General features: G+C 34.1%; 1 protein-coding gene across 5 annotated transcripts in view; it reads left to right on the top strand.

Moving 5' to 3' along the window:
- Window positions 1-24,569, top strand: part of Nbea (neurobeachin) — a 643,202-nt gene that overhangs the window by 84,605 nt on the left and 534,028 nt on the right. For 4 of the 5 annotated variants that reach the window (XM_074043550.1, XM_074043551.1, XM_074043549.1 and 1 more), the window contains 2 exons: window positions 13,930-14,127; window positions 15,091-15,224. In XM_074043550.1, the coding sequence (XP_073899651.1) occupies window positions 13,930-14,127; window positions 15,091-15,224 (332 nt within the window). Of the gene's footprint in view, window positions 1-13,929; window positions 14,128-15,090; window positions 15,225-24,569 lie in introns of those variants that run through there. The other variant, XM_074043553.1, reaches the window with a different exon arrangement.

The raw sequence follows: 24,569 nt of genomic DNA, 5'->3' as shown, positions 1-24,569 counted from the left end.
TTGTCAAGCTTGTGACTATAATCTTTATTACCCTCTACATTCTTGCATGTTAAAGGGTAATAATAATGACTGCAGGGCATGCACCTGAATAAAATTAACAATATACTGTACATTTATTATATTCAAGGAAGTATTCTAAGCTTTGTGGATTAATAATGATAAAGCTTATACTCACTTTATGAGAATGTAATTACATCCCTAAATATTTATAATTAAAAGTTGATATGTGTACCGGAAAGGAAATACAGTGCAAATACTATTAAAGTTTTGAACTACGCTTACTAATTCCAGCCACAGAGGATTTAGGAAATCTTCATAGAGCAGGAGGTTTTTAGTCTTCTTAGAAATAAATAGAAATAAAATAGATTTCAGGAGGTAAGCAGGAGGTAATGATAGTATTTGAGACAGAAAACATGATTGAAAGGATATAGGCATGGGAGAGTAGGATATGTTTATGAATTGACTGATATTTAAGTATGGCTTGATAGAACACACAGTAAGGATATTGGTCTATAATGAAATGTGAGGATGATTATGATAAGTTTATACGAAGTCATTGAAGACTTTAAATATCAAATAACTGAATTTATATCTTATTTTCTAGTAAAGTAGAATGATCAAAAAATTTATGGAGAATGAATTGATTATATTTTTCTAAGTAGGTTTAGAAATGCAGATCCTAGGATCTGAATGATTTTTTAATGAATCGCAATAGATTATTATTATTATTTTGAAGTGAAGATTACTGTACAATGCACAAATATCACTATTCTCTTAGTTGTACATCAAGAACTATAACTCATTGAATATTGCAATGTCATTACCATGTTATCAACAATACTTGTAATGTTATGGTGAGAATAACAGATGTTGTCATCTATAATTTTTATATAAGTTCAATGTAAAATGGCTATATTCTTGATGTTAATGAAGTTCTTCTATAGGTTATTATTGAAAAGTAACATGCTTTTCTAGGAATTAGATAATCTTAGTCTTGTGAAGTTAAGCAATATTTTTGTACATTTTTTTGTATTTACATTAAGTAATTCTAATTTATGTGATTACGGTTCTACTCAGTTATGCTTTGTGTCATCTCAAGCAGTTGTCTCAGATGTCAGGATGTCTGTTACCATAATAATGTATCCTACCTGTACCATAAGATTTATAGTAAATGTTTTATGAACAACATTTGTAAAAAAATTGTAACATAGGAAAATGTTTGCATAATATCAAGTGGAAAAGGAGGTAGTAATAGTAGCTACCATTTTGGGGTGCTTTTAAAGAAGCAGGTATTGTTAAAAGTACTTTATTTATATTATTTTGTTTTATGTATTAGGTATATAACAGAGAAGAGGTAAATAACCTGTTGATAGGTACTAAACCAGTTGGTGATAGAGTTGTATTCACACTCAGTTGTAATTGATTTTCAAACTAAACTTTTACCTTTTATACTGTATTGAACGAACAATCTAGTATATATACATATACATTTTTTGTAGAAAATGCAACCCTTACAAAGTCTGTTTTAATTTTGGAGCAGGGTTACAAATAAACATGGAAAACAAAAATGAAAGAAATAGTAGCCTAAAAGAAATTTAAAAGACATTCATTTTTCTGCTAGAGGCTTTTGAAAGATCTTAGTTCACTTGCCACTGCCGTTCCTTTTCTATGGTGTCTTCACAGTCTGCAATAGAGTGAGTGCACCTGTTGTCTTCAGATCTGTGGAATAAAAAGTACAAAGTGCTTGTCTACCTTCCATTGAGTAGCTTTTTTCTTTTTTTCATCTCTACTTTATTATAAAAGTCACCTTTTCCATTTTTTAAAATAGAAGGGAATCACCTTTATAAGTACAAGAAGTGAAAGAAAAATCCTGGAAATTTCAGATTCTCTCTGGTCATATGGAGTTAGAAGATTTTGTGAAGATTCCCACATTAATTATTTTTTTTTGTGGATTGATTGACGATTGCAGTTCTGGGGATCAAACGTAGGGTATTCATTATGCCAGGCAAGTACTTTACCATTGAGCTCAGCCCTTGTTTGTTTGTTTGTTTTGTTTTTTGAGACAGGCTCTCACTGTGCTCTCAGGCTGGTCTTGAATTCACTGTTGGAGCCCAGGCTCACCCAAAACTTGTGATCTTTCTGCCTCCAACTCCCAAATGCTTGGATTACAGGCGTGCACCATGCTCTCAGCTATCCTATTTTTAAAAAGTATACTTATATATACATAGAACGATAAAACAGTTTTTCCAGTATTTTAATATCTCTGTTCTGTGGAAATTGGTTAACTTAAAAAATGTTTTTCATTAAATACTCTCCCAAATGTTTTTTAATTAGCATGAGCCCATTGTTTTTAAGACCTTGGAAAAACAGGTCAGCTTTTTATTACTGGTATAATGATTATCTTATGCCCCTTAGGAATGCTTGTTTTTTTTTAGACTGAGAGCTCTTGACAGAGCCAAAATTTATTTATTTATTTATTTTCATTTATTCACATGTGCATACATTGTTTGGGTCATTTCTCCACCCTGCCTCCCTCCCCTACCCTTCCTCCCCTTCACCCCCTCAGTTCCAGGCAGTTCCTGTTCTGCCCTTGTCACTAATTTTGTTGAAGAAATGACATAAGCATAATAAGGAAGACAAAGTGTTTTTTGCTAGTTGACTTAAGGATAGCTATACAGAGAGATTCCTACTATTGCTTTCATGTACCCATGTGTTATGACTCATGTTAATTCAACTCTAACTGATCTTTACTTTGGTTCCTGATCCCCTGCTCATGATAACCTCTGTCGTTTTAAGGTTTCTGTATTAGTTCCTCTGGAGTGGGGACATCATACGCTTTCATGTTTTGGGTTTTCTACCTATTCCTGTATCTCCCGTATGTGCTCTCCCCTTGTCATGTGATCCAAGTCCCAACCACATTGCTGCATTTGCCCTACATCGAAAGTCCGCATATGAGGGAGAACATACAATTTTTTGATCTTCTGAGCCTGGCTGACCTCCCTCAGAATGATGTTCTCCAGTTCCATCCATTTACCTGCAAATGATAAGATTTCATTCTTCATGGCTGAGTAAAATTCCATTGTGTACAACATTTGTGTACCACATTTTCTTGATCCATTCATCAGTAATGGGGCATCTTGGTTGTTTCATTAACTTGGCTATTGTGAGTAGTGCTGCAATAAACATGAGTGTGCAGGTGCCTCTGGAGTAACCTGAGTTGCATTCCTTTGGGTATATCCCCAGGAGTGGGATTGTTGGATCATATGGCAGATCTATGTTTAGTTTTTTAAGAAGCCTCCATATTGTTTTCCAGACTGGTTCACCAGCTTGCATTCCCACCAGTAGTGTACAAGGGTTCCTTTTTCTCCACATCCTTGCCAACACATGTTGGTGGTGTTTTTGATGATGGCTATTCTAACAGGGGTGAGGTGGGATCTTAGTGTAGTTTTGATTTGCATTTCCTTTATGGCTAGAATTGTTGAGCTTTCTTTCATGTGTTTTTTGGGCATTTGGATTTCTTCTTTCGAGAAAGTTCTTTTTACTTCAGATGCCCATTTCTTAATTGGTTCATTGATTTTAGGAGAGTCTAGTTTCTTAATTTCCCTGTATATTCTAGTTATCAGTCCCTTGTCTGATGTATAGCTGGCAAATATTTTCTCCCATTCTGTGGGTGGTCTTTTCAGTTTAGAGACCATTTCTTTTGTTGTGCATAAGCTTTTTAATTTTATGAAGTCCCATTTATTCATCCTTTCTCTTAGTTGCTGGGCTGCTGGTGTTCTGTTTAGGAAGTCTTTGCCTATACCTACTTGTTTCAGAGTGTTTCTTGCTCCTTCCTATAGTAACTTCAGAGTTTCAGGTCTGATATTTAGGTCTTTGATCCATTTTGAATTGATAGTAGTACAGGGTGATAGACATGGATCTAGTTTCAGTTTCTTAAGGAAGTCTCTGCCTATACCTGTTTGTTTCAGAGTGTTTCCTGCTCCTTCCTATAGTAACTTCAGAGTTTCAGGTCTGATATTTATGTCTTTATCCATTTTGAGTTGATACTAGTACAGGGTGATAGACATGGATGTAGTTTCAGTTTCTTGCAGATGGGTAACCACTTTTTCCCAGCAACATTTGTTGAAGAGACTGCCCTTTCTCCATGGTATATTTTTGGCACCTTTGTCAAAAATGCGGTGGGTATAGTGTGGATTCATATCTGGGTCCTCTATTCTGTTCCGCTGGTCTTCATGTCTGTTTTTTGTGCTAGTACCCTGCTGTTTTTATTGCTACTGCTTTGTAATATAGTTTGAAGTCAGGTATTGTGATACCTCCAGCATTGCTCTTCTTGCTGAGTATTGCCTTGGCTATTCGTGGTTGCTTGTGTTTCCAAATGAACTTTAGGGTAGATTTTTCAATCTCTGTGATGAAAGTCATTGGGATTTTGATGGGAATTGCATTAAACATGTAGATTGCTTTCGGTAGCATAGCCATTTTTACTGTGTTGATTCTACTGATCCATGAACACGGTGGTCTTTCCATCTTCTGTAGTCTTCCTTGAGCTCTTTCTTTAGGAGTTTGTAATTCTTTTGTAGAGGTCATTCACATCCTTTGTTAAATTTGCTCCTAGGTATTTCACTTTTTTTGAGGCTATTGTGAATGGAATTGTTACCATGTATTCCTTCTCAGTTTGTTCATTGTTGGTGTATAGAAAAGCTAATGATTTTTGTAAGTTGATTTTTTAATCCTGCCACCTTACTGTAGCTGTTTATGGTGTCTAAGAGTTTTTTGGGTCTTTAAGGTATAGGATCATATCATCTGTAAATAAGGATATTTTGACAGTTTCTTTACCCATTTGTATTCCTTTTATTTCTTCTTCTTACCTAATTGCTCTGGCTAGAAATTTCAGTACTATGTTGAATAGGATTGGGGATAGTGGGCACCCTTGTTTCATTCCTGATTTTAGGGGAACTGGTTTCTATTTTTCACCATTAAGTACAATATTGGCTGTAGATTTGTCATATATAGCGTTTACAATGTTGAGGTACATTCCTTCTATTCCTAGTTTTCTTAGAGCTTTTATCATGAAGTGGGTGTTGGATCTTGTCAAAGGGTTTTTCTGCATCTGTTGAAATGATCAAGTGGTTTTTGTCTTTGCTTCTATTGATGTGTTAGTATTGATAGGTCTGTAGTGATCCCTGTCACATATTTGTCTTTGTTGATTAAGGGTTTGATTGTGTGTAGCTGAATCAGTGTTATTCTCTACTTTCTTGCCTTTTCTTCTCCTGTGGTTTGGTACTGCCTGCCCTTTCATGGTTTTGTTTGCTTTCATTTTCTGTGTGCAGAATTCCTTGGAGAATCTTTTGTAGTGGTGGCTTGGTGGTCATATATTGTTTTAGTTTCTGCTTATCATGGGGGACTTTCATTGTTCTATCTATTTTGAATGATAGTTTTGCTGGGTAGAGTATCCTAGGATTGAAGTTATTTTCATTCAGTGCCTGGAAGATCTCACTTCATGCTCTTCTTGCTTTTAATGTTTCTGTTGAGAAGGGTGCTCTGATTTTGATGGGTTTACCTTTGTATATATTTTTTTTTCTCTTACAGCCTTCAATATTCTTTCTCTAGTCTCTGTACTTGTTATTTTAATGATAATATGTTGTGGGGTAGTTCTATTATGGTCAGGTCTGTTTGGTGTTCTGGAGGCTTCCTATATCTGAATGGGAATAGTTTTCTGTAGATTTGGGAAATTTTCTGTTATTATTTTGTTGAATATATTATGCATTCCTTTTGCTTGCACCTCCTCTCCTACTTCAATGGCCATGATTCTCACATTTGTTCTTTTGATGGAGTCATTGAGTTCTTGCATTTTCTTTTCACAGGTCTTGAGTTATTTAATTAATAGTTCTTCACTTTTTCCTTTAATTGCCATTTCATCTTCAAGTTGTGAGATCTGTCTTCTGTTTGTTCTATTCTGCTGGAATGGCCTTCCATTTTGTTTTGTATTTCTGTTTCATTCTTTTTTCTTAGGTTTTTCCATATCGTCGGTTACTTCCTCTTTAATATTGTCAATTTTTGCCCTTAATTCGTTTATCTCTCTGTTTATGGTGGTCTCAGTTTCAGTTTGGCATTTATTTAGAGCTTCTATGATTTCATTCGTTTGTGGGTTTTCTCATTTTCTTTGTTTTTGTTGTCTCGGAACTTCTTGAGTACCTCCTGTATGTTTTGGTTGACCATGTCTAGTAACATCTCTATGAAATTCTCATTGATTACTTGTAGGATTTCTTCTTTCAGGATGTTCTTGTGGGCTTCATTGTGTTCCTTGGTGTAGTTTATCTTTGTTTTGTTGGAGTCTGGATCTGTGTATCCATTTTCTTCATTTAGCTCTAAGTCCTGTACTACTTTATTTTTGGGGATAGAATGGTTTCCCTCCCTTTTTCTTCACATATTTCCACTAGGTACTGTTTCTAGCCCTGGACTATGTGTAATTTAGTATTAGCTGGGTAACAATATTACTGCTAACAAAACCAAGAGGGAAGGACAAAAAAGAGAAAGAGATGGAAAGATAAAAGGAAGAGAGAAGAGAGGAAAAGAGAGAGAGAAAAAAAAAGGAAGCCAAAAATGGGAAAGATGGTGTGTGATCAACTAGCAAACCAGGCTGCAAATCCCTTAAAGAAGGGTTAAAAAAAAAATCACCAGTTCTGGAACAGTAGAATTACAGTCTTAGTTATTGTGATGTTACTTCTTTAGTATCCAGACCTGTCTGTGTGTGTCTCTTAGGAAGGTTGGGAGCTCTCCTGTGGTGAGTAGTAGGTGGGTTGGGTCTGTAGGTGGAGGCCTTTCCAGGAGAAGTAGCAGGATTTTGGAGCGTGGGCCTGACCTGCCTTAAGGGCATGGGCTGGCAGAGTGGAGTCCCTGTGTGTCTGTGGATTGCCGGCTTGGCAGTGTTTAAGGGCATGGTCCCAGCGGAGATTGTGCAGGCCTGTGCAGGCATGATGGGTGAAGCCCAGAGGAGATGTGGAGGCCTGTGCAGGCCTGAGGGCATGGCCTGGCGGAGATCATGAATGTCTGTTACTTGGGGCTTGGCACGCCTGGGGGGCACAGCCCAGCAGAACAGAGATGGTGCATGTGTGGATCTGCAGTGTGGCAGGCCTTGGGGGCGTGGCCTGGCAGAGCAGGGATGGTGAAGGCCTGTGGGGGCCTGCAGACCTGGGTGGGGTGCGGCCCAGTGAAACAGAGATCTTGTGTGTGTGTATCACTGGCATGGCATGCCTTGGGGGTGTGGCCTGGTGGATATCATGAATGTCTGTGGATCCCTGGCTTGGCAGGCCTTAATGGCTCCTTTGGTGTAGATCGTGTGGGTCTGAGCGGTGGGAGTTTGGGGTAGCACTGCCCTGGTGGGGCTAAGGAGCAGGGCTAGAGGATGGGAGATCCCACAGCATGCACAGCTGCTGGGGCAGGGCTTGGCGTGCAGCTCCGGCTATTCTTTTAGTATATCATGGTGTGGAGAAGCCTTCCACAAGCTAGGGGCTCAGAGTGCTGATGTTTCAGCCCTCCCTAGTGCTTTACCTCAGTTAAGTGTGTCTCCAGCCTCTCAGTAAAGTCCCTGGATCATGGAGATCAGGAGGTCTGTGGCTGTGTTCCGGTTGCCATCTTGGATCCAGGACCAAGAACTCTTGTTGCAGACAACATAAGAATAAAGAAACTTTTAATGCATTTAATATCTGCTAAGAAGCAAAGGGAAGTCTTTAGATGCCAGAAATGACAAGATAATTTGTGTGCATAGGAATTAACTGAATGTTCTTTCAGCCTGTTGCTACTCTGAGGACATCTGGTAGTCACTTTCAGCCTTAAAGTTTTTAATTTTTACATAGGATAAATGAAATATCATCACAGACTTAAGGAAAAATGAGAAGACATTTGATACACCTACAAAGACCTATGACTTTAAAAGGCTACATGATTAGTGACAGTGTTATGAGAAAACATTAATTCATGCTGTTTGGAATAGTATGGAGATTTTACTGTCTTATTTTTGATGTTGAGGTAGGAAAAATAACAAACCCTGGTAATTTCTCATCATAATCAAACCCTTACATGGATGCTGAATCATAAATTGTATGTATCTTATAAAGCCCTAAGAACAGTGTAAATTTGTAAATTGATACTGCCTCCTTTTGACTGGCAGAAGTTAATTTGCGTTTAGCAGATCACACTTAAAACCTAGAGAAACCTCACATAAGCCAGAGCTTACTAAATAAAAAAACACAAAGCATTGAGGAAACAGGCTAAACATGAGTCAGCCCTACTGAAAACAAAAACAAAGGCAAACATCCTCCATACAAAATAAGAATATTTAAAGAAACTTAGGTTATTGAAAGCTTGAGACCTTCAAATGTGACTAGGCAAATTCTAAAATAAACTTTTAGAAATAAATTATTTAAATGAGACTAAATTAAAGTTCAGCCTGTTGATTCAATACAACTTGAAATTACTGAACTAGAATGTAAATCAGATAAATTAAATAAGAATACATCTAAAAGAACAAATGAAAATAAAAATAGTAGTGTGGCTGAATTTAAGCAGCTTGAGAGATAGAATAAGTTAGCTAGGAACTGTGGATCATATCTGCAATCCTAGCTACTTGACAGTCACAGAATGAGAGGATAACAATTCCAGTCCTGCTCAGGTAGAAAAGTTCAAGACCCTATCTCCACCAGTAAATCTGGGCATGATGATGTGTTCCTGTCATCCCAACTACTCAGGAAGTGCAAATTAGGAGGATCATGGTCCAAAGTCTGGCCAAACCTGGTCATAAACAGTAAGACCTTATTGGAAAAAAACCTAAAGCAAAAAAGAGGTGAGGCAAGGCTTAAGTGGTAGAGCACCTACCTAATAAGCTCAAGACCCTGATTTCAAACCTAAGAATTTTCTTTTGGGAAACTAAACACTTCTTTCCCAATAATATTTTTAAGTACATAACATTTCTTAAATAAGACTTGTAAAGCATTTAGTATAAATCTGATTTCCACAAGTATTAGCTGTTAAATCATACTGCATTTTATATATTTTGTTTTATACTTTATTGTTACAAAAAAGGGAAAATTGTTCCTTTATCCTTTCTGAAGCAACTAATCATGTCAGTGTTTACCTTTGAAGGCCAGAAACAGGCAAACTAGTCAAATACAATATTACACATTTAGTGGTTAATAGGTTTGAGTTCATTTGAGATTTTTAAGCTGCTCTTGAAGTTCCACTGGGGTTGTAGGTGGTATATAATGGTAAACTGAAAAATTTGCCCATATTGGCTGTACTTTCCATCCAATGGAACCATTAAAATTAGATTAGCATTTTCTTGATATTTCATGGTAAGAAATATGATTCCTGATTTTGGTATTAGGCTTAATCATCTGTATACTTTTAAAATCATACAGAATGTTAATTAATTCATGGTAAGTGATGCTCTGTAATCTTATATATTTCAACCTAAGAAGGAACATTCACAGTAAATAACATACTTTATTTCTTCTGGTCTTTACTTTTAAAAATACCTGTTTACTTGACGTATTCCTTTGCCACTTTAGAGTTAATGCTCAGCCATTATTATCGTTTTAAGGTGTTTATATTAAATACCTTTAAAATTCTTAAAAATACCATTAAAATGGTAACATAAGACATAGAGCAAATAATTATAATCTTAATATACTTTAAGCAAACAAGTAAGTAATTTGCTGTGTTTTTGCTGGTGTAGCTTGTATTTAAGAGACACTCTTAAATTAAAACAGCTCATTATTACTGAACACTCTGTAGAATGTTATTTAAGTTCTTTACTACTACATACATTTCACTGTTTTAGTAAATCTTTATAAATAAATATTGCTTATGGATGGAATTATGTAGGAAGAATGAATACCTGTTGTAGTTGATAAAATATCATATTTTAAAGCTCCTTATAAAACCAGCATAAAATAATATTCTGGGGCTATACATATTTGATTTGGTAACTTAAAAATTTTTTTAAAGCATTTTACATAATTTGTTGGAAAATACTCATTTGTTAAATAAATCATTTAATAAGAAAATTCTACAAAAAATTCTCTTCCTGTAGGAAACATTCACTAAAACATAGTTTTAAAAAAAACTTGGAGTACTAGAATAATATGTTTGGATACATGCTTCATAGGTATATTATTTTGTAAGGTGCTTGGGAATAATCTTAGCATAAGTCTGGTCTGGCTTCTCTTTATTTGGGTGTTATAATGTACAGAATTTCTGGTAAATCTTGTAAATATTTCCCACTGGCACTGGCTTTAGCAAAACCATGGGAAAAGCAGCAGTTGTGAGACATTTATCTTGGAGCTCTGGAGTGAGTATGCAGGCCTACTTCAAACTTTTTTTCCCCTTTTATTTTATCATTTTTACATTTATTTATATGTGTATACATTGTTTGGGCCACCCCTCCCCGCTCCTTTGCCCACCTTCCCTCCCTTGGGGCAAAATCTTTTCCGCCTTCTTCTCTGATTTTGTTGGAGAAAAAACATTGGTGATAATAAGAAAGATAGCGTTTTTGCTAGTTTGAGATAAAGATAGCTGTACAGAGAGATTCCTAGCATTGCTTCCATGCACGTGTGTATTGCAACCCACATTGGTTCATCTCTACCAGACCTCTTCACTACTTCCTAGTCCCCTTCCCATAGTGGCCACTGCCAATTTAAGATTACTTTATTTGCTCCTCTACAGTGAGAACGTCAACCACATTCAAGTTTTAGGTTTCCTTTCCTTTCCCTATTTCTCGCATCCCGCAGGAGCTTGTCCTAGAAACTTAAGTGGGGGAGATGGAAGATGTAGAAAAAGATAACAGACAGATGACCAAACATGCAGAAAGCTGGGGACAGGTAGGCTGGGTGCTTGGATGGAGACACACCAGCCCCCTCCACCTCCAGCGAGTTTATTATATACAGTGACAAAAGGAGGTGGAGCAGCAGTTCTCCGGGGAGGGGGCATGACATTGTAATCTTGGGAACAAGAGTAACCTGTGATTGCTTCTCTCCAAACGTAAACATCTTAGGAAAAACAGCTGTACTGCATTTTGCCCACTTCTGTGGCTGGGTCTGTGCCTACTCAAGCCTGTAATTTATTGTGCATAACTGCACTTGCTCCCTTCTGCAGCTGGGGTGCTGTGCCAAACTCAAGCCTGAAGTTTAGTTGATACAGCTGTGCTTATTCCATTCTGCACACCTATTTCTCCAGTGCATGTTCTCCCCTTATGTGTGACCCATGTCCAATAATATTACTGCTTTTGTTTTAGGTCTGTAATCTGCATATGAGGGAGAACATGTGAATTTATGTATAATCTTTTCTTTTTCTTTTTTTCATGTTTATTTATATACATATTGTGTGGGGAGATTCATTGTACTAATTAGATTGCCCTCACCATTTCACCCCCCATCCCCTTCCCGCCCCACTCAAGGCAATTGCAAGAAGTTTTATCATTCTGTTTCATATATGTATCTGAAACCCATCAACCATATTCCCTTACCTTTATCTCCTCCATTCACCCTCCTCCCTCAGACAAGTATCCCCCACCACACACACTGTATTTATTTTACAGTCCTATCTTTCATTTTTAATTTCAAAGTCAATATTCAAAATGTTTTCTCCATGTATCCCAGCTGTGAATATACTTAACTTTGGTCAGTTCAACCCTTTTATGTATAATCTTAATTCTTCCAGCTCATAATCTCCTTGCAGTCTGATGTTTAAATTTCTGTACAAAACTTCCTTTATTTTACTTGCAGAGTATGTGTTACTTTGCCTCCAGTTACTATTCCCAGCATTTACATACAGCTTTTCAACAAAAGGAGGCAGCTCTGTTCAACTTTCTTAAAGTCCTGTTTGTCCTTGGCTCATTGAAATCTTGTTGTGTTTTAAAAAAATTATTTTTTTGAAATTTGAATATTTTTTATTTTTGAATTAGTACACATTGAATTATCATGAAGGCTTTATTGTGATAATTCCATATGTGTGTACAGTATATTTGAACAAATTCTAGAGGGATGATCTTGAAGTACTTTTTTCTTATTTGGTCTCTTAACTTCTTGTGTACCCTAAGTTAATTTTTGTTTCTACATATTTACTCATATTTTACTCCTCTAAAATAAGTAATTCTTCTCTGGTTGGTGATCTACAACATAAATAATTTGACTTACTAAATTTTATTTTAAAATGATTGCTTAGAAACACAAATTCTAAATTTTTTGAGCATTTATGATATTACCAAAATGTGCATTAAAATATTCTTTTACAATTCAAAGGCAAGTGGTAAAGAAAACACATTAGATGGATTTTTTATTTAGCAGTATTGCTACTTAATTCATAATTTCACATAAATATTATTTTTAGAAATTCTTGGTTTCAACTTCTGATTGAAAACTTCTGACAAAAATAGAATATTTATTTTAAACCAAGGCATATTTTAAACTTAACTGTTACCACTGGCTTGGGAAGTGTGAATCCATGAGTTTCTGCAAAAGTACTTAAAACTTGAAACTTTGAGGTGAGAGGTAATGTTCTCCATTCCATTCAGTTGAGTAGAGTATAAAAGGTCTGATCCAAATGTAGCAAATTTATTAATTTTTAATAATGATATAGCTAATATGTTTACATATACAAGAGAAAAAGTACCATCCCTATATACACATATACAATTTTAATTATGCTTTAGTTTTGAAACATGCCTGAAAATTAATGATTTGCATCCAATTCTGAGTTATACTCTGGAGACTAGTGAAGAAGTAGAATGCTGCCTGAACCTGGCCTAATATATTTTTGAATTAAATTTAAAGACTGGATGATTTTCTATTAAAACCCAGGCTTCATATTTTCTCTTGAAAAACATAGGAGAACTTGCAATGTAGTATTATAACTGACTTACACAGAGCATTGAGGGCTTCTTTCAGACAGACCTTGCTTTCTAGTTTGAGAAGGTCCCTACTGACCCACTTTACTTCTATGCACATCTGTTTGCTTTTCATAAGAACTTAGGTTGGAACATCTTGGTTATCAGTTAGGAAGCTGGAGTCATACTAGTTAATCCTAAACAGCAAGAAGTTAATTAGTGGCAGAGTCGGATTGTAATTCAGATAACTTCTGTATCAATTCATTGAATACTGACTCTGTGTCAGAAGATTGGGGATTATGTACTGGTTCCCTCCCTCCTAGATCTTCATTTCTATAACACTTGTTTCCATAGTATATAGTTGAAAGCATCCAATACTGATTTCATGGTATTGTTTCAAAGATTAAATATTATTTGTCATTGTCATTCATACCTGCAGAGCAATTTTAACTACCTTCAATAATGTTTTTCTTATTGTAGTAAGCACATCTTTAGTTTCTGTCTTTTATGTAAGTTATTAACATGTTTTAATAAACTTTTCTTCTGATTTTAACATGGATGTTGTGTTATTGTTACATAGCATTGGTGTTCAGTATGTTGATATGCTTTTTTTAGTAAAAATAAACATATTTTTACATATTAACCTTTTCCACTATCAGCTGATAGTTGTTTTTATGTATTAAATAAGTCATTTGTGAGGAGCTGCTTATTCATATAAATACTTTTGAAAGTGCTAACAAGAAAAATTTATGTTATACAGTATCGATGTAAAATCCTATTTGTAATTAATCTGGCTTTATTTTTTCTAATGAAATTATTTTGCAAATAAACCTCATGAAAATGAGAATATGAAGATCTGTGTATCATTATTAACATAATAAAAGTAACTTTTTGAACTGATGTGAAAATAATTAAATATGTGATGCCACTGTTGATAAGTGCCAGACACATGGAAGGCACATAGCAAATTGTTTATTTTTGTGATTGTTTCTTTGCTTTAAAAATTCAGTTTTCTTCTAAAAAGAGTATTTACATTAGTTTTATTTTTTCAGAGTACCTTCAAGTTTAAATCTGAGAGTGATATTCATTTGGCAGAACACCATAAACAGGTTCTATATGATGGAAAACTTGCAAGTAGTATTGCCTTTACATACAATGCCAAGGCCACTGATGCTCAACTATGCTTGGAGTCATCACCAAAGGAAAATGCATCGATTTTTGTGCATTCCCCACATGCTCTAATGCTTCAGGTAGGTGAATAGTAACTTAGTTTTCAACATTCTTATCTGCATTGATGGTACCTGTATTTGATTAGATACTGCTCATCTATAAAAATACTATTACTCTTTTGTTATTTTATTTTATTTTTTTTTTGGTGTACTGAGTTTTTAACTTGTGGCATTGCCTTGGTAGGCTCTACTATTTGAGCCATGCCTCCAACATTTTTTCCTTTAGGTATTTTTAGATAGAGTCTCCTGCCTTCTTCCCAGGGTCAATCTCAAACTGTAGTTCCCCTACCTATGTGTCCCACATAGCTGGGATCATCCCAATCTCCACCTCCTGAATACCTAATATTACAGATGTGAGCCACCATGCTTGGCCTGTTTTGAATTCTTTAAACCTAGATTTTTGTCTTCAACTTTTTTTTTTCTGATATAATACATTACCTTCACTTTGTCTCTCTTTTAAGAAATCTATCCTATCTGTTATCTTGCATTTCCAGGTCATTTGAAATGAAATCTTTTGCTTAGCTGAACTTGTCCTTGTTAGATGTAAAATTATACTTTGCTTTAAGAATGTATTACTCTCTGATATAAAAGTTACCTGAATGTCTTTAAATCCATAAATAACTTTTGGTTTTAGCTTCATATTTTTAGTGTAAAGGTCAAATTTAAAAATGATTAACAAAGATACCTCAATTTTTTACTTTATATGCAAGTGTTTTTGTGTGTATATATATCAATTATATAACTAAGAGCTCTTGGGGAGAGGTTTTTTTTTTTTTTGTCTTTTCTTTTTTGGTGCTGGGATTGAACTCAGGGCCTCACACATGCTAGGCAAGCGCTGTACCACCAAGCTACATCCCAGCCACTAAGAGCTCTTAAAATGTAAATTATGTTTTTAAATTTTCTTAGAAAGATATTTAGAACAAGGAAATAGTGATGAAAATCATGCCATAGAAATTTAATAAAGACTTTTGTTTTTGAATGTAGGATGTGAAAGCTATAGTAACGCATTCAATTCATAGTGCAATTCATTCAATTGGAGGGATTCAAGTGCTTTTTCCACTTTTTGCCCAACTGGACAATCGGCAGCTCAATGACAGTCAAGTGGAAACAACTGTCTGGTAAGTTTTCATTTAATATACAGTATCTGGTATTTTTTGCACACTTTGATTAAGTATGGTATACTCAGTGCTGTGTAATTGTTACAGTATTTGAGTTTTGTGTCAAAAGTGCTAATAAGATGTTTTTAGAACTAAGACAGGTATGTATTTATACAATATAAAAGCAATCCTGACACAAAGATTCTTATTTCCATAAAGGAATCCCTTTCTGGATAATAAGTAAAAGAATTCTAGATGTAGCATAGTGATTCTAATATGCAGTTGAGGCATATTTTTAGTCGTGATGTTATTCTTTGCAAATGCTCATGGTTTGCCCTGTGAGGTTGTAGGAAATTACAGTGGCAAAAGATTATTCACAAGAATATCATTTTTAACAGTTTGTAATTTTTGTCTTAAAGAGTGATAATTGTTTTATAATGCTATTACCATCATATAAGATTAGCACAATATTAATTGAGATCTTCTTTTAAAATACATACATACATATATAACTATATATAGTTCATTTTGAGGACCCAAGTAAAGCCAGTGGCATATGCATGTTTATGTAAAAATGAAGTGTCTTTGAATAAGGTTGAACTCATGTACATTTTTTATTTAGCTTATATGCCTCAAACTGATTTAATGCCATATCTTGAAACTATATATAAGAAGTTAAATATCAATTTTAGCAGTGGTATTTCTTATATACACTTATGCTTTTGAATTTTAAAGGACAAGTTATATAGATAAACATTAATTTTTAATTCAAAAGTAATATAGAAATGTCTCATTAGTATGTTTACATATTTGTAATATCTTTCATGGGTCATCATTGGAGAAGGTAGTGAATGAAGTAGTGGGAAAATTTAAGGCCTGATGAAATGATTTTCTTATATTAACTGAATTAGGTGTTAGTGACATTCTATTTTAGTATTGCTAAAAGTATTGTGACTATCTTTAGCTAAAGTATATACTTAAATAGTAAGTGATCTGTGCCATCACAGCATTCAGCTCCGATCTGTGGGTCATGATTTTGTTTTTTTTTTTTGTCAATGTAGTGTAAAGGCTGGAGTTTAAATCTTTCAAGTGCAAAGGATTCCTCGGTTATGTCCTGCTGTGCTACTGCTTCAGTATGAGATCTTTATTTCACTGGGAGGTAGATCAGCTTAGTGGAAAACTCATACTTTAAATTCTCTTCCTATATTAAATTCAAAATGTTTTTCATTTGTTATATAAATGAACCAGGGGGCATTATGAACAGAAACTTAAAACCTACTAAGTACTATGAAAAGAAGTTGAAGAAAACACCTGTGTAATTTAACCATTCTTAATGAGTTAATATGAAATACATAACTTTTTAACCCAAGATGGATTTTGTTGGTTAGTGAAGAGATGAGTTAGAAAGATTATGAAGTTTGAAAGTTTATAACTCAAATTATCACAATAATTTAGTCCTTTATGAACAGCTATTATAACATTTTAGTGCCAAAACCATATTTGACAGATTACCTGGTCCATTCATCTAGAACACAGATTTTTCTTTTCTTTTTTGTTATTCATTTATTCACATGTGCATACATTGTTTGAGTCATTTCTCTCCCTTGCCCCTCGCTCTCACCCTCTACCCCCATTCCCCACCTCGCTTCCAGGCAGAACCTGTTCTGCCCTTATCTCTAATTTTGTTGAAGAGAAGACATAAGCATAATAAGAATGACAAAGCGTTTTTGCTAGTTGAGTTAAGGATAGCTATACAGAGAAATTCCTAGCATTGTTTCCATGTACAAATGTGTTACAACCCAAGTTGATTCATCTCTAACTGATCTTTACACTGGTTCCTGATCCCCTTCTCATATTGACCTCTGTCGCTTTAAGGTTTCTGATTAGTTCCTCTGGAGTGGGGACATCAAATGCTGTCATGTTTTGAGTTCACTACCTATCCCCATACCTCCCATATGTGCTCTCCCCTTGTCATGTGATCCGAGTCCAACAACATTGCTGTATCTGCCCAGGATCTAAAGTCCACCTATGAGGGAGAACATATGATTTTTGGTCTTCTGAGCCTGGCTAACCTCACTCAGAATGATTAGAACACAGATTTTTCTTAGCTGTCTGATTTCAAAGCTCATTTTATTGCTTATACTTTAATAATTAAGTTGTATTTCTTTCATCAAGAAGATAAGGACTGTGAGAAGTCTGCATGTGGATTTTTACTTTGGTTTGTTTTTAGTTCTTTTAGATCATTCGTTATAATTTTTGCCTGTAATTACTAATACCAGCTTTTTCAGTTATGTCTTAGTTGATAGCTAATGGAGGACATATATGAAAAATCATTACTCTTTAGTAATAATGCACATCTAATTCTAAGCTACCCTATGGTTCAGTTGTGTGGTATTTTGAATTCTTAATACTTTTTCATTAATTATTTCAAAGTACTTAATGTCTAAATTTTGTTCTTTTGTAAATAATTGTATCAGTCAAATAGTCTTGTTATTAAAGTCTTGAAGGGGATTGGTATAGCAAAGTGTGTGATCAGTAATAGAGCTATTCATTTTTTAAAATGGAAAAAGCAAGTCATTAAGTGGCATTTATCCCATTATTTGAAAAAATACAGATTCTTAACTATGCAAGGGTTTATAAGATTTATTGTTTTATGCTTCTATTACCAATTCATAAAGATTATTATTTTTAGTTCATATTAAATTCTCCCAGATGAATGAGAGCCACTTCAAAGTTTTTAAATCATCCAGAGAAAATTCAATATATTCTTTCTTACAAATCTGCTAGTATACCAAATACATGATAAAAATTTGCATTATTGTCTAATTTTCAGTTACTTCTTGGGAGAAATTGAGATATGTTCTAAAATAAGTTTTTCATTGGATTCTGTGTTTCAAGCCGAAGCATTTTATTTCCATGCACTTTTTCTTATCATGAACCTTCTATCATTTCCATAGGCCTTACCTCATTGGTACTATATCATTTTTATCAACTTTGATGAGTATTTACTGAATACAAGGGATTTAGAATTAAAATAATTTATTGAGGTAATGATCTTTTCTGGAGTCTGTGAAGATAGGGTTTATTGTATAGGAGAATTTTGTGGCTTATTTTATTCTGAATGCTACATTATTATAGTTATTAACTTTATATGTGGACTTTCAAGTCAGAAAGACTTGGGTTCAAATATTGGGTTCAGCTTATTATTGATTAATAGTGTACCTTTTAGTATGTTATTAATTTTTTTCTACCTCAGTTTACACCATTATAAAACTGGAATAGTAATAACTCAGAATTAGACTAAATGTGATAAAATATGTAGATCCTACATAAAGCATGATACATTCTGGTTTCAGCTATTAATAACTACTACAATGAACTAAGTGACCCTACAGGGTTCTCTCAAGCTTAAAATATATATCACTAATTCTAGAGAATAAGTTGTAATAAGGGACTTACTATTTTATATGTGAATTTTCTTCTATTGATAATATTTATATTAGAGAATTAATTAATTAAGTAGGCAGATTTCAGTTGTGATGAAAATTGGTTTTGAATCGTCTATCCATGTTCTATATATGGTGGCTTGAATTGGCATATATGTTAACTCAAGTATGGAAATCAACACTAAGCCAGGGAAACTTGAAGGGTAGAAGACAATTACTCTTTGGTTAGTTATGAAATTAATTTCCCCTAAAGAATTTAAATCTCCAGGAATAATGCTGCTTATTGCCTCTTTTAAAAAAAAACAAATAGCCATTACCATGACATAAAATTAATAAGCAACAAATTATTAAATATTACTGAGCTGAGTTCAAATACCTTGTGGCAACACAAATAGTATTTTTGAAGGGATCTGTTTTTCAATAAGTAAATTAGGCCAACTTATTGTTGGAATCTCATCCTGTTTATAATTACTCTCAATCATCTTCAGTAATTCTCCAAAATTATCCAGGCTATTTAGATGTTCTATCATTCTTTGGGGACTAATATTATTTTATATTAGACTGGTTGATCCTACTCAGTCCAATGAATATTGATAGCAAAATTAAACTAGACATTTGATATTTATTTAATGACTAAAAATGAAGAATTAATAAACTTATTAAAGAAGCTTAAGTTGAACCCTAAAGTGAGTTATCCTTTATTTTTGTCTGGGAATGACACAGTAAATTAAATGGAAACTTTATTTTCCATTGAATGGGACAATCATATTCATTGGTTGCAACTAACATCTTTTTTTACCTTGAACCTTTCTTTTTAAAGAACATATGCGATTTATACAAAATTTTTAAAGATAAAAATTATATGGGGGGGATTGATAGTGACAATTCTGATTAGATTTGTATTGTACATTAGTTACATTGCCCCCAACGTGTCTCCTCCTCAGCCCCCTCACCACCCAACTTAAAGCAAATGCAAGAGGTTTTTTAGTTCTGTTTCATATAGATATATGAAGTCCATTGATCTCCTTCCTTCACCCTCCCCCCTCCTACTAGTACCTCCCCGCACACCGTACCTATTTTACAGTACTGGTTTTCATTATTAATATTTAAATTGATGTTCAAAGGTGTGTCTCAAAGTATGCCCACTGTGGGTGTGCTTTACTTTGATATGTTCAACCCCTTCCATTACTCTCCCTTACCCCTTTACCTTCCACACCCTGCCCCGTTTTTCAACAGCTTTCACTACACATCATTATATCCTCTACCTTCATGTCTATGTTACATGATGTTACTGATGCTCTTTCATTTTCTTTTCCTTTTCCTCTTTCCCTGCATTCCATAGAGTAGTTCCACTGTTATAAACATGTTCTACATCTGAGTTTGTATATGATCATGCTTGTTCTTGTGAATATGTTTACCTCTGGATCTGTCTTCCACGTATGAGTGTAAACATGCAGCTTTTGTGTTGCTGATCCTGGCTAACTTCACTTAACATGATGTCCTCCAATTGCGTCCATTTACCTTCAATCCACATGTCATTATTCCTTGAGGCTGAATAATAGTCCATTGTGTAAATTTGGTGGGCAATACCAAGCAAAACAAGCTTTCCTCATTGTGTGACTTAGGAAAACTTGGCTTTGAAAAAAAATGTTCTCTGGAATAAGATGTAAATTGATTTTTGTATATCAAACAAAAGTATACTTAAAGATGTTCTCATCAGAAATAGTATGGTGCAGTAGGTAAGTGGTCTTTTGGTTCAAACACTGTTCTATTATGAACTATCTGATCATAGATGTTGGGAATGTAGAAGTAGTACATGAAAGTCCAGCACCATGGCTCATGCCTGTAATTTTAGGTAATTGTGAGAGTAGCAGAGATTAAGAAGATTGCAGTTTGAGGTCAGCCCAAGCAGAGTTCATGAAACACCTTCAAACCAATGGCTTGGTTTGCAAACCAATGGTGGCACGCATCCCATCTGTGCCAGAAAGATCAAATAGGGGGATTGTTACTAGAACAGCCTGGTAAAGCAAAACCCTATGTCAAAGATAATAACCAACACAAAAAGGGCTGGTAGAGTGGCTTAAGAGTTAGAGCACCTGCCTAGCTAGTGTGAGGCCCTGAGTTCAAACTCTAGTACCACCCATGAAGAAAAAAGTAATAGTATATGGTATTAACTGAGTACTTACTTCTATGTCTATCTTCCATTTTCAGAGATATTTTCATTACCAACTTAGTCATTTTTTTAAAAAGGCAAATAACCTTATGTGACTGTTAAGTGTCAGCAGTTCATTCTTCCTGAAAAATATATAGGAAATACTGTTGGTGAAGTGTATTCTAATAAAAATATTTTAATTATGCTATCTCATTTAATTATATTCTGCTGTTGATGAAGAAAGAAATTGATTACCTTTCTCAGGATCATAGTCTTAATAAGTAGATGAAAGAGTTTTAACCCTAAAAGCCTGGCTCCAGAGTCCTCACTCTGAACTATAAATGGAATACTTCAGGATCACTTTATTTTTGGTGCCATCCTGAGCTATGATAAATTTTATAAACTAAAAATAAACTTCAAGTAATAGTTTAAATGAATTTTTGTAAGTATCCAAATATTTTTTCTAGGAAAAACAGTCTTTTAATTTTTTTGTGACCCATGTAATTTGAATATTAACTTTTAATATAAGTTGTTTGATAGACTGATGGAATGTAAGCTATAAAAATTTAGGGAATTTGATAAATCATTTATGTCAGCAATCCTATCATGCTTTAAAGCTCCTCATATCATTAATTCTATACTATTTTAAGGTTCCCCTTAAACAGTGAAAGTTTATGACCCATTAATTTATTTAGTAAACCTAATTCATGTTTTTTTCTTAACACCTAGCTTGACTACCTACAAGTAATTCTAGTAATTAATTTGAATTTTATAGTCCCTCGATAATTAATCAGTTCTCTTATAGTTAAATGATCCATGGTAGAGTCTTGGTTAATATTATTATTATAAAGCAACAAAATTAGGTGGAAAATTTAAATATTTCATTGTCTAACTATCTTAACCATATTTCCCCATACAATTAGAAGTGAAGTAAAAGTCTTCTGACTAACCCACACTTTCTGATTTTTGGATTTCTTTTTTTTTTTTTTTTTTAATGCTAAGTTGATGAAACTATCTTTGAAGTGAAACAATTTAGGCAAACTACACAGAAATAATAGAAAGCAGTCTTAACATTTTTGTTGTAGTTTATCTAGAAAGAAGGTTGGGTCATCATTAACCTGTTCTAAAACATTCCCTAAGGATTTTTTTTTTTTAAACTCCATTTTCACTTTATTCATGCTTGTTTTATACTTTTCCTTCAGAAAGAGTCAGGACTTGCTACATGATTAGAGTAATTAAATTTTCTATAGCATCACTTTTACAGACTCTTTGTTAGTATGCTTATTAGTCTGTAATGATGATGCTTGAGCATACTTCAAACTATAGGTACAGGTACTTGTTTCTGTCTTCACTGTGTAAATTTCAGAACAACAAAATGCTTGCTTTTCAGTAATTGCATCATGCAGAGGAGGAACCTTCAAATTATTTTATCAATTATTTAGGGGTCAAGTACTATATAAAGTTTTTAAAAAATTGGTTAGTTCCCTATCCAAAGCATGCATGTATTTTTGTCCCTTATAGTTCAGCTGTCTATATTTTAAGTGACATGATTGCAGATTGCACCCTTGGTGACTCAACATTTAGAAACATGGAAGGCCTTTGCAGGATGACTTTGATATTACTTTGTTGGGAATATTAATTAGGGGCTTAAGTGGGGTCTTACTGATCTGATGGGTAAGGGAGGTTAGAATCTTCTTGTACAGGTAATCAGCAACATCACTGTTTAAATCTGAATTTCTTATTATTACAAGGTAACTCAGGCTGAAATTGGAAGGCAAGTCACAGTAAGACTCGAAAGATGAAACTCTTGCTAAGAAGGGAGGTAGATAATGTCTTTTTAGAGGGTTGAGTTAACCCAAAGCTGTTGGGGTATATAGTACACAGCCCCTTAGAACTCTGAAAGCCAAGTGCACTAGTTAGCACACCTTTAATGTAGTTGAATACCTGATTGTTAAATAGGTTTAAGAATACAAGGAGTTCTAATAGACTAATATTCATAGCCAAGAATTTGTAAGACAAATACCAGATATGTGTGTGTGTGTATAGATATACATACATATATATATGTATATATATGTATTTTGTGCTAAATATTTTTATAGTTGTCCTACAGTGATTAGGATCATATATGGTCCCTTTCAGCAAGTCTCAGTGGAACTTTGATGAGGATGTGATGTCTGAGTGCAGATCCTGGCATTGATATTCTGAGTTTATAAATCGAGTTCCTTATCAAAGGAGGCCTTGTAAAAGGATTGACATGCACATAAATGTCTTGCAGATAGATTGTTCCTGGGGACAGAAAAGGTCTTATGTGCCTAGTCCTCAGTAATTCATTGGGTAATAGCAGAAGTCTTATTTTTCTGGTGATTTTATATCTCATTGAAAACATTTGTTAGAATCTAATTTTATAATGTTATAAACATTTTTCCTGTTAGAATCTAATTTTTATATAAACTCAACATATTTATTATTTCTGGATTCTATTTTGGCATTTTCTGTGTTATTTGGATGAAAGTATTATTGAATTTGTTGCACTTCAGATGCTTCCTTTATAGTTTTTTTTGTTAATGGGTAAGATTACTCCAAATCTGGGTATTTAAGATTTTTTTTATTTACATCTTTTGTAGACAGATAGACTTAAGTATCTTGAGAACATACATACATTATTTTTTTAACATTTGTTTATGGAAATAATTGCAAATTCAGTATTGATTGGTTTTTTAAGAAGATGGGCAAGTTTCCTTTACAACATACCTGCCTCCATTGTGCATCTGGCAAATATGGCACAGATGACAACATACTTGAGGGATTAAAGAAAATATTTGGAGTATACCAACAGTTTGTATTAAATTTTCAGTAGAAAGGTGCGGTATTTTGATCTGTAGGATGAGTACTGTGGTTGCACCTCATTATTGCAGTCACAGTTAGTAAATTAAATTACAGAGGTAAAGAAGCTATTAGGAAATAGTGGGGGGGGAACACTATCATAAGCATTTGAACATTATTTATTTTCATGCATTAGTACACTTTAGTTAGTTGCTTTGCTCTCAATTCAAAGGAATGTAACTGGAGCTTAATATAATCAGATGAACTTAACACAAGGACTCTAGACAGAGCTCATTTAGGAGAGGCCCTTTCAGTTTCCTAGTTCTGTGGGGACAGCCTGCCATTTGTTATGGGTGTTGAACTTTTGTAATATACCTTGTTTCCACTGTCAGTCAGATATGCAAAGGCGTATTCTCTGTAAGAACTTAGAATAATTTGTTGTTTCCAGTGTATTCTGGGCAAATGTACTCGAATATCTAATATGAAAGACCAGTAAGAATAAGAAACTTGGTAAGGATGGTCCAGAAAACTCTGAAATACATAGTAGTATATATGTTTTTTTTAAGTCTGATCATGTTAGGATAGGTTATGAAATAATAAATTAATTCTGAATTTCCACAATAAAGACATATATTTCTCACATGACCAAATATAGTACACTCAGGGATTTAGGGCTTTAGATTTCACACAAATATTTCAGAGTAGCTAGTATTTATTCTAGAAGGGGAAAAGAAAGACTAGAGAATTATGAATAGTCTTTTCACTGTTGCAGCCTGTAAGAGATTTCTGTGTTTTGTTGATTTAGTTATATGGCTAAGTGTAAAGAAGCTAGGAATTGCAGTCTTTTGTATATACGAGAAGAAGGAATATGACATGGAAATTGTTAATTATTAACATTGTCTCTGGCATACTTGACTACTTAGCAAGTAAAATTCGTGAGTT

The sequence above is a fragment of the Castor canadensis genome, chromosome 10 (assembly GCF_047511655.1).
Source record: "Castor canadensis chromosome 10, mCasCan1.hap1v2, whole genome shotgun sequence".
NCBI lineage: Eukaryota > Metazoa > Chordata > Mammalia > Rodentia > Castoridae > Castor > Castor canadensis.
This window is presented reverse-complemented; position numbering and strand designations above follow the sequence as displayed.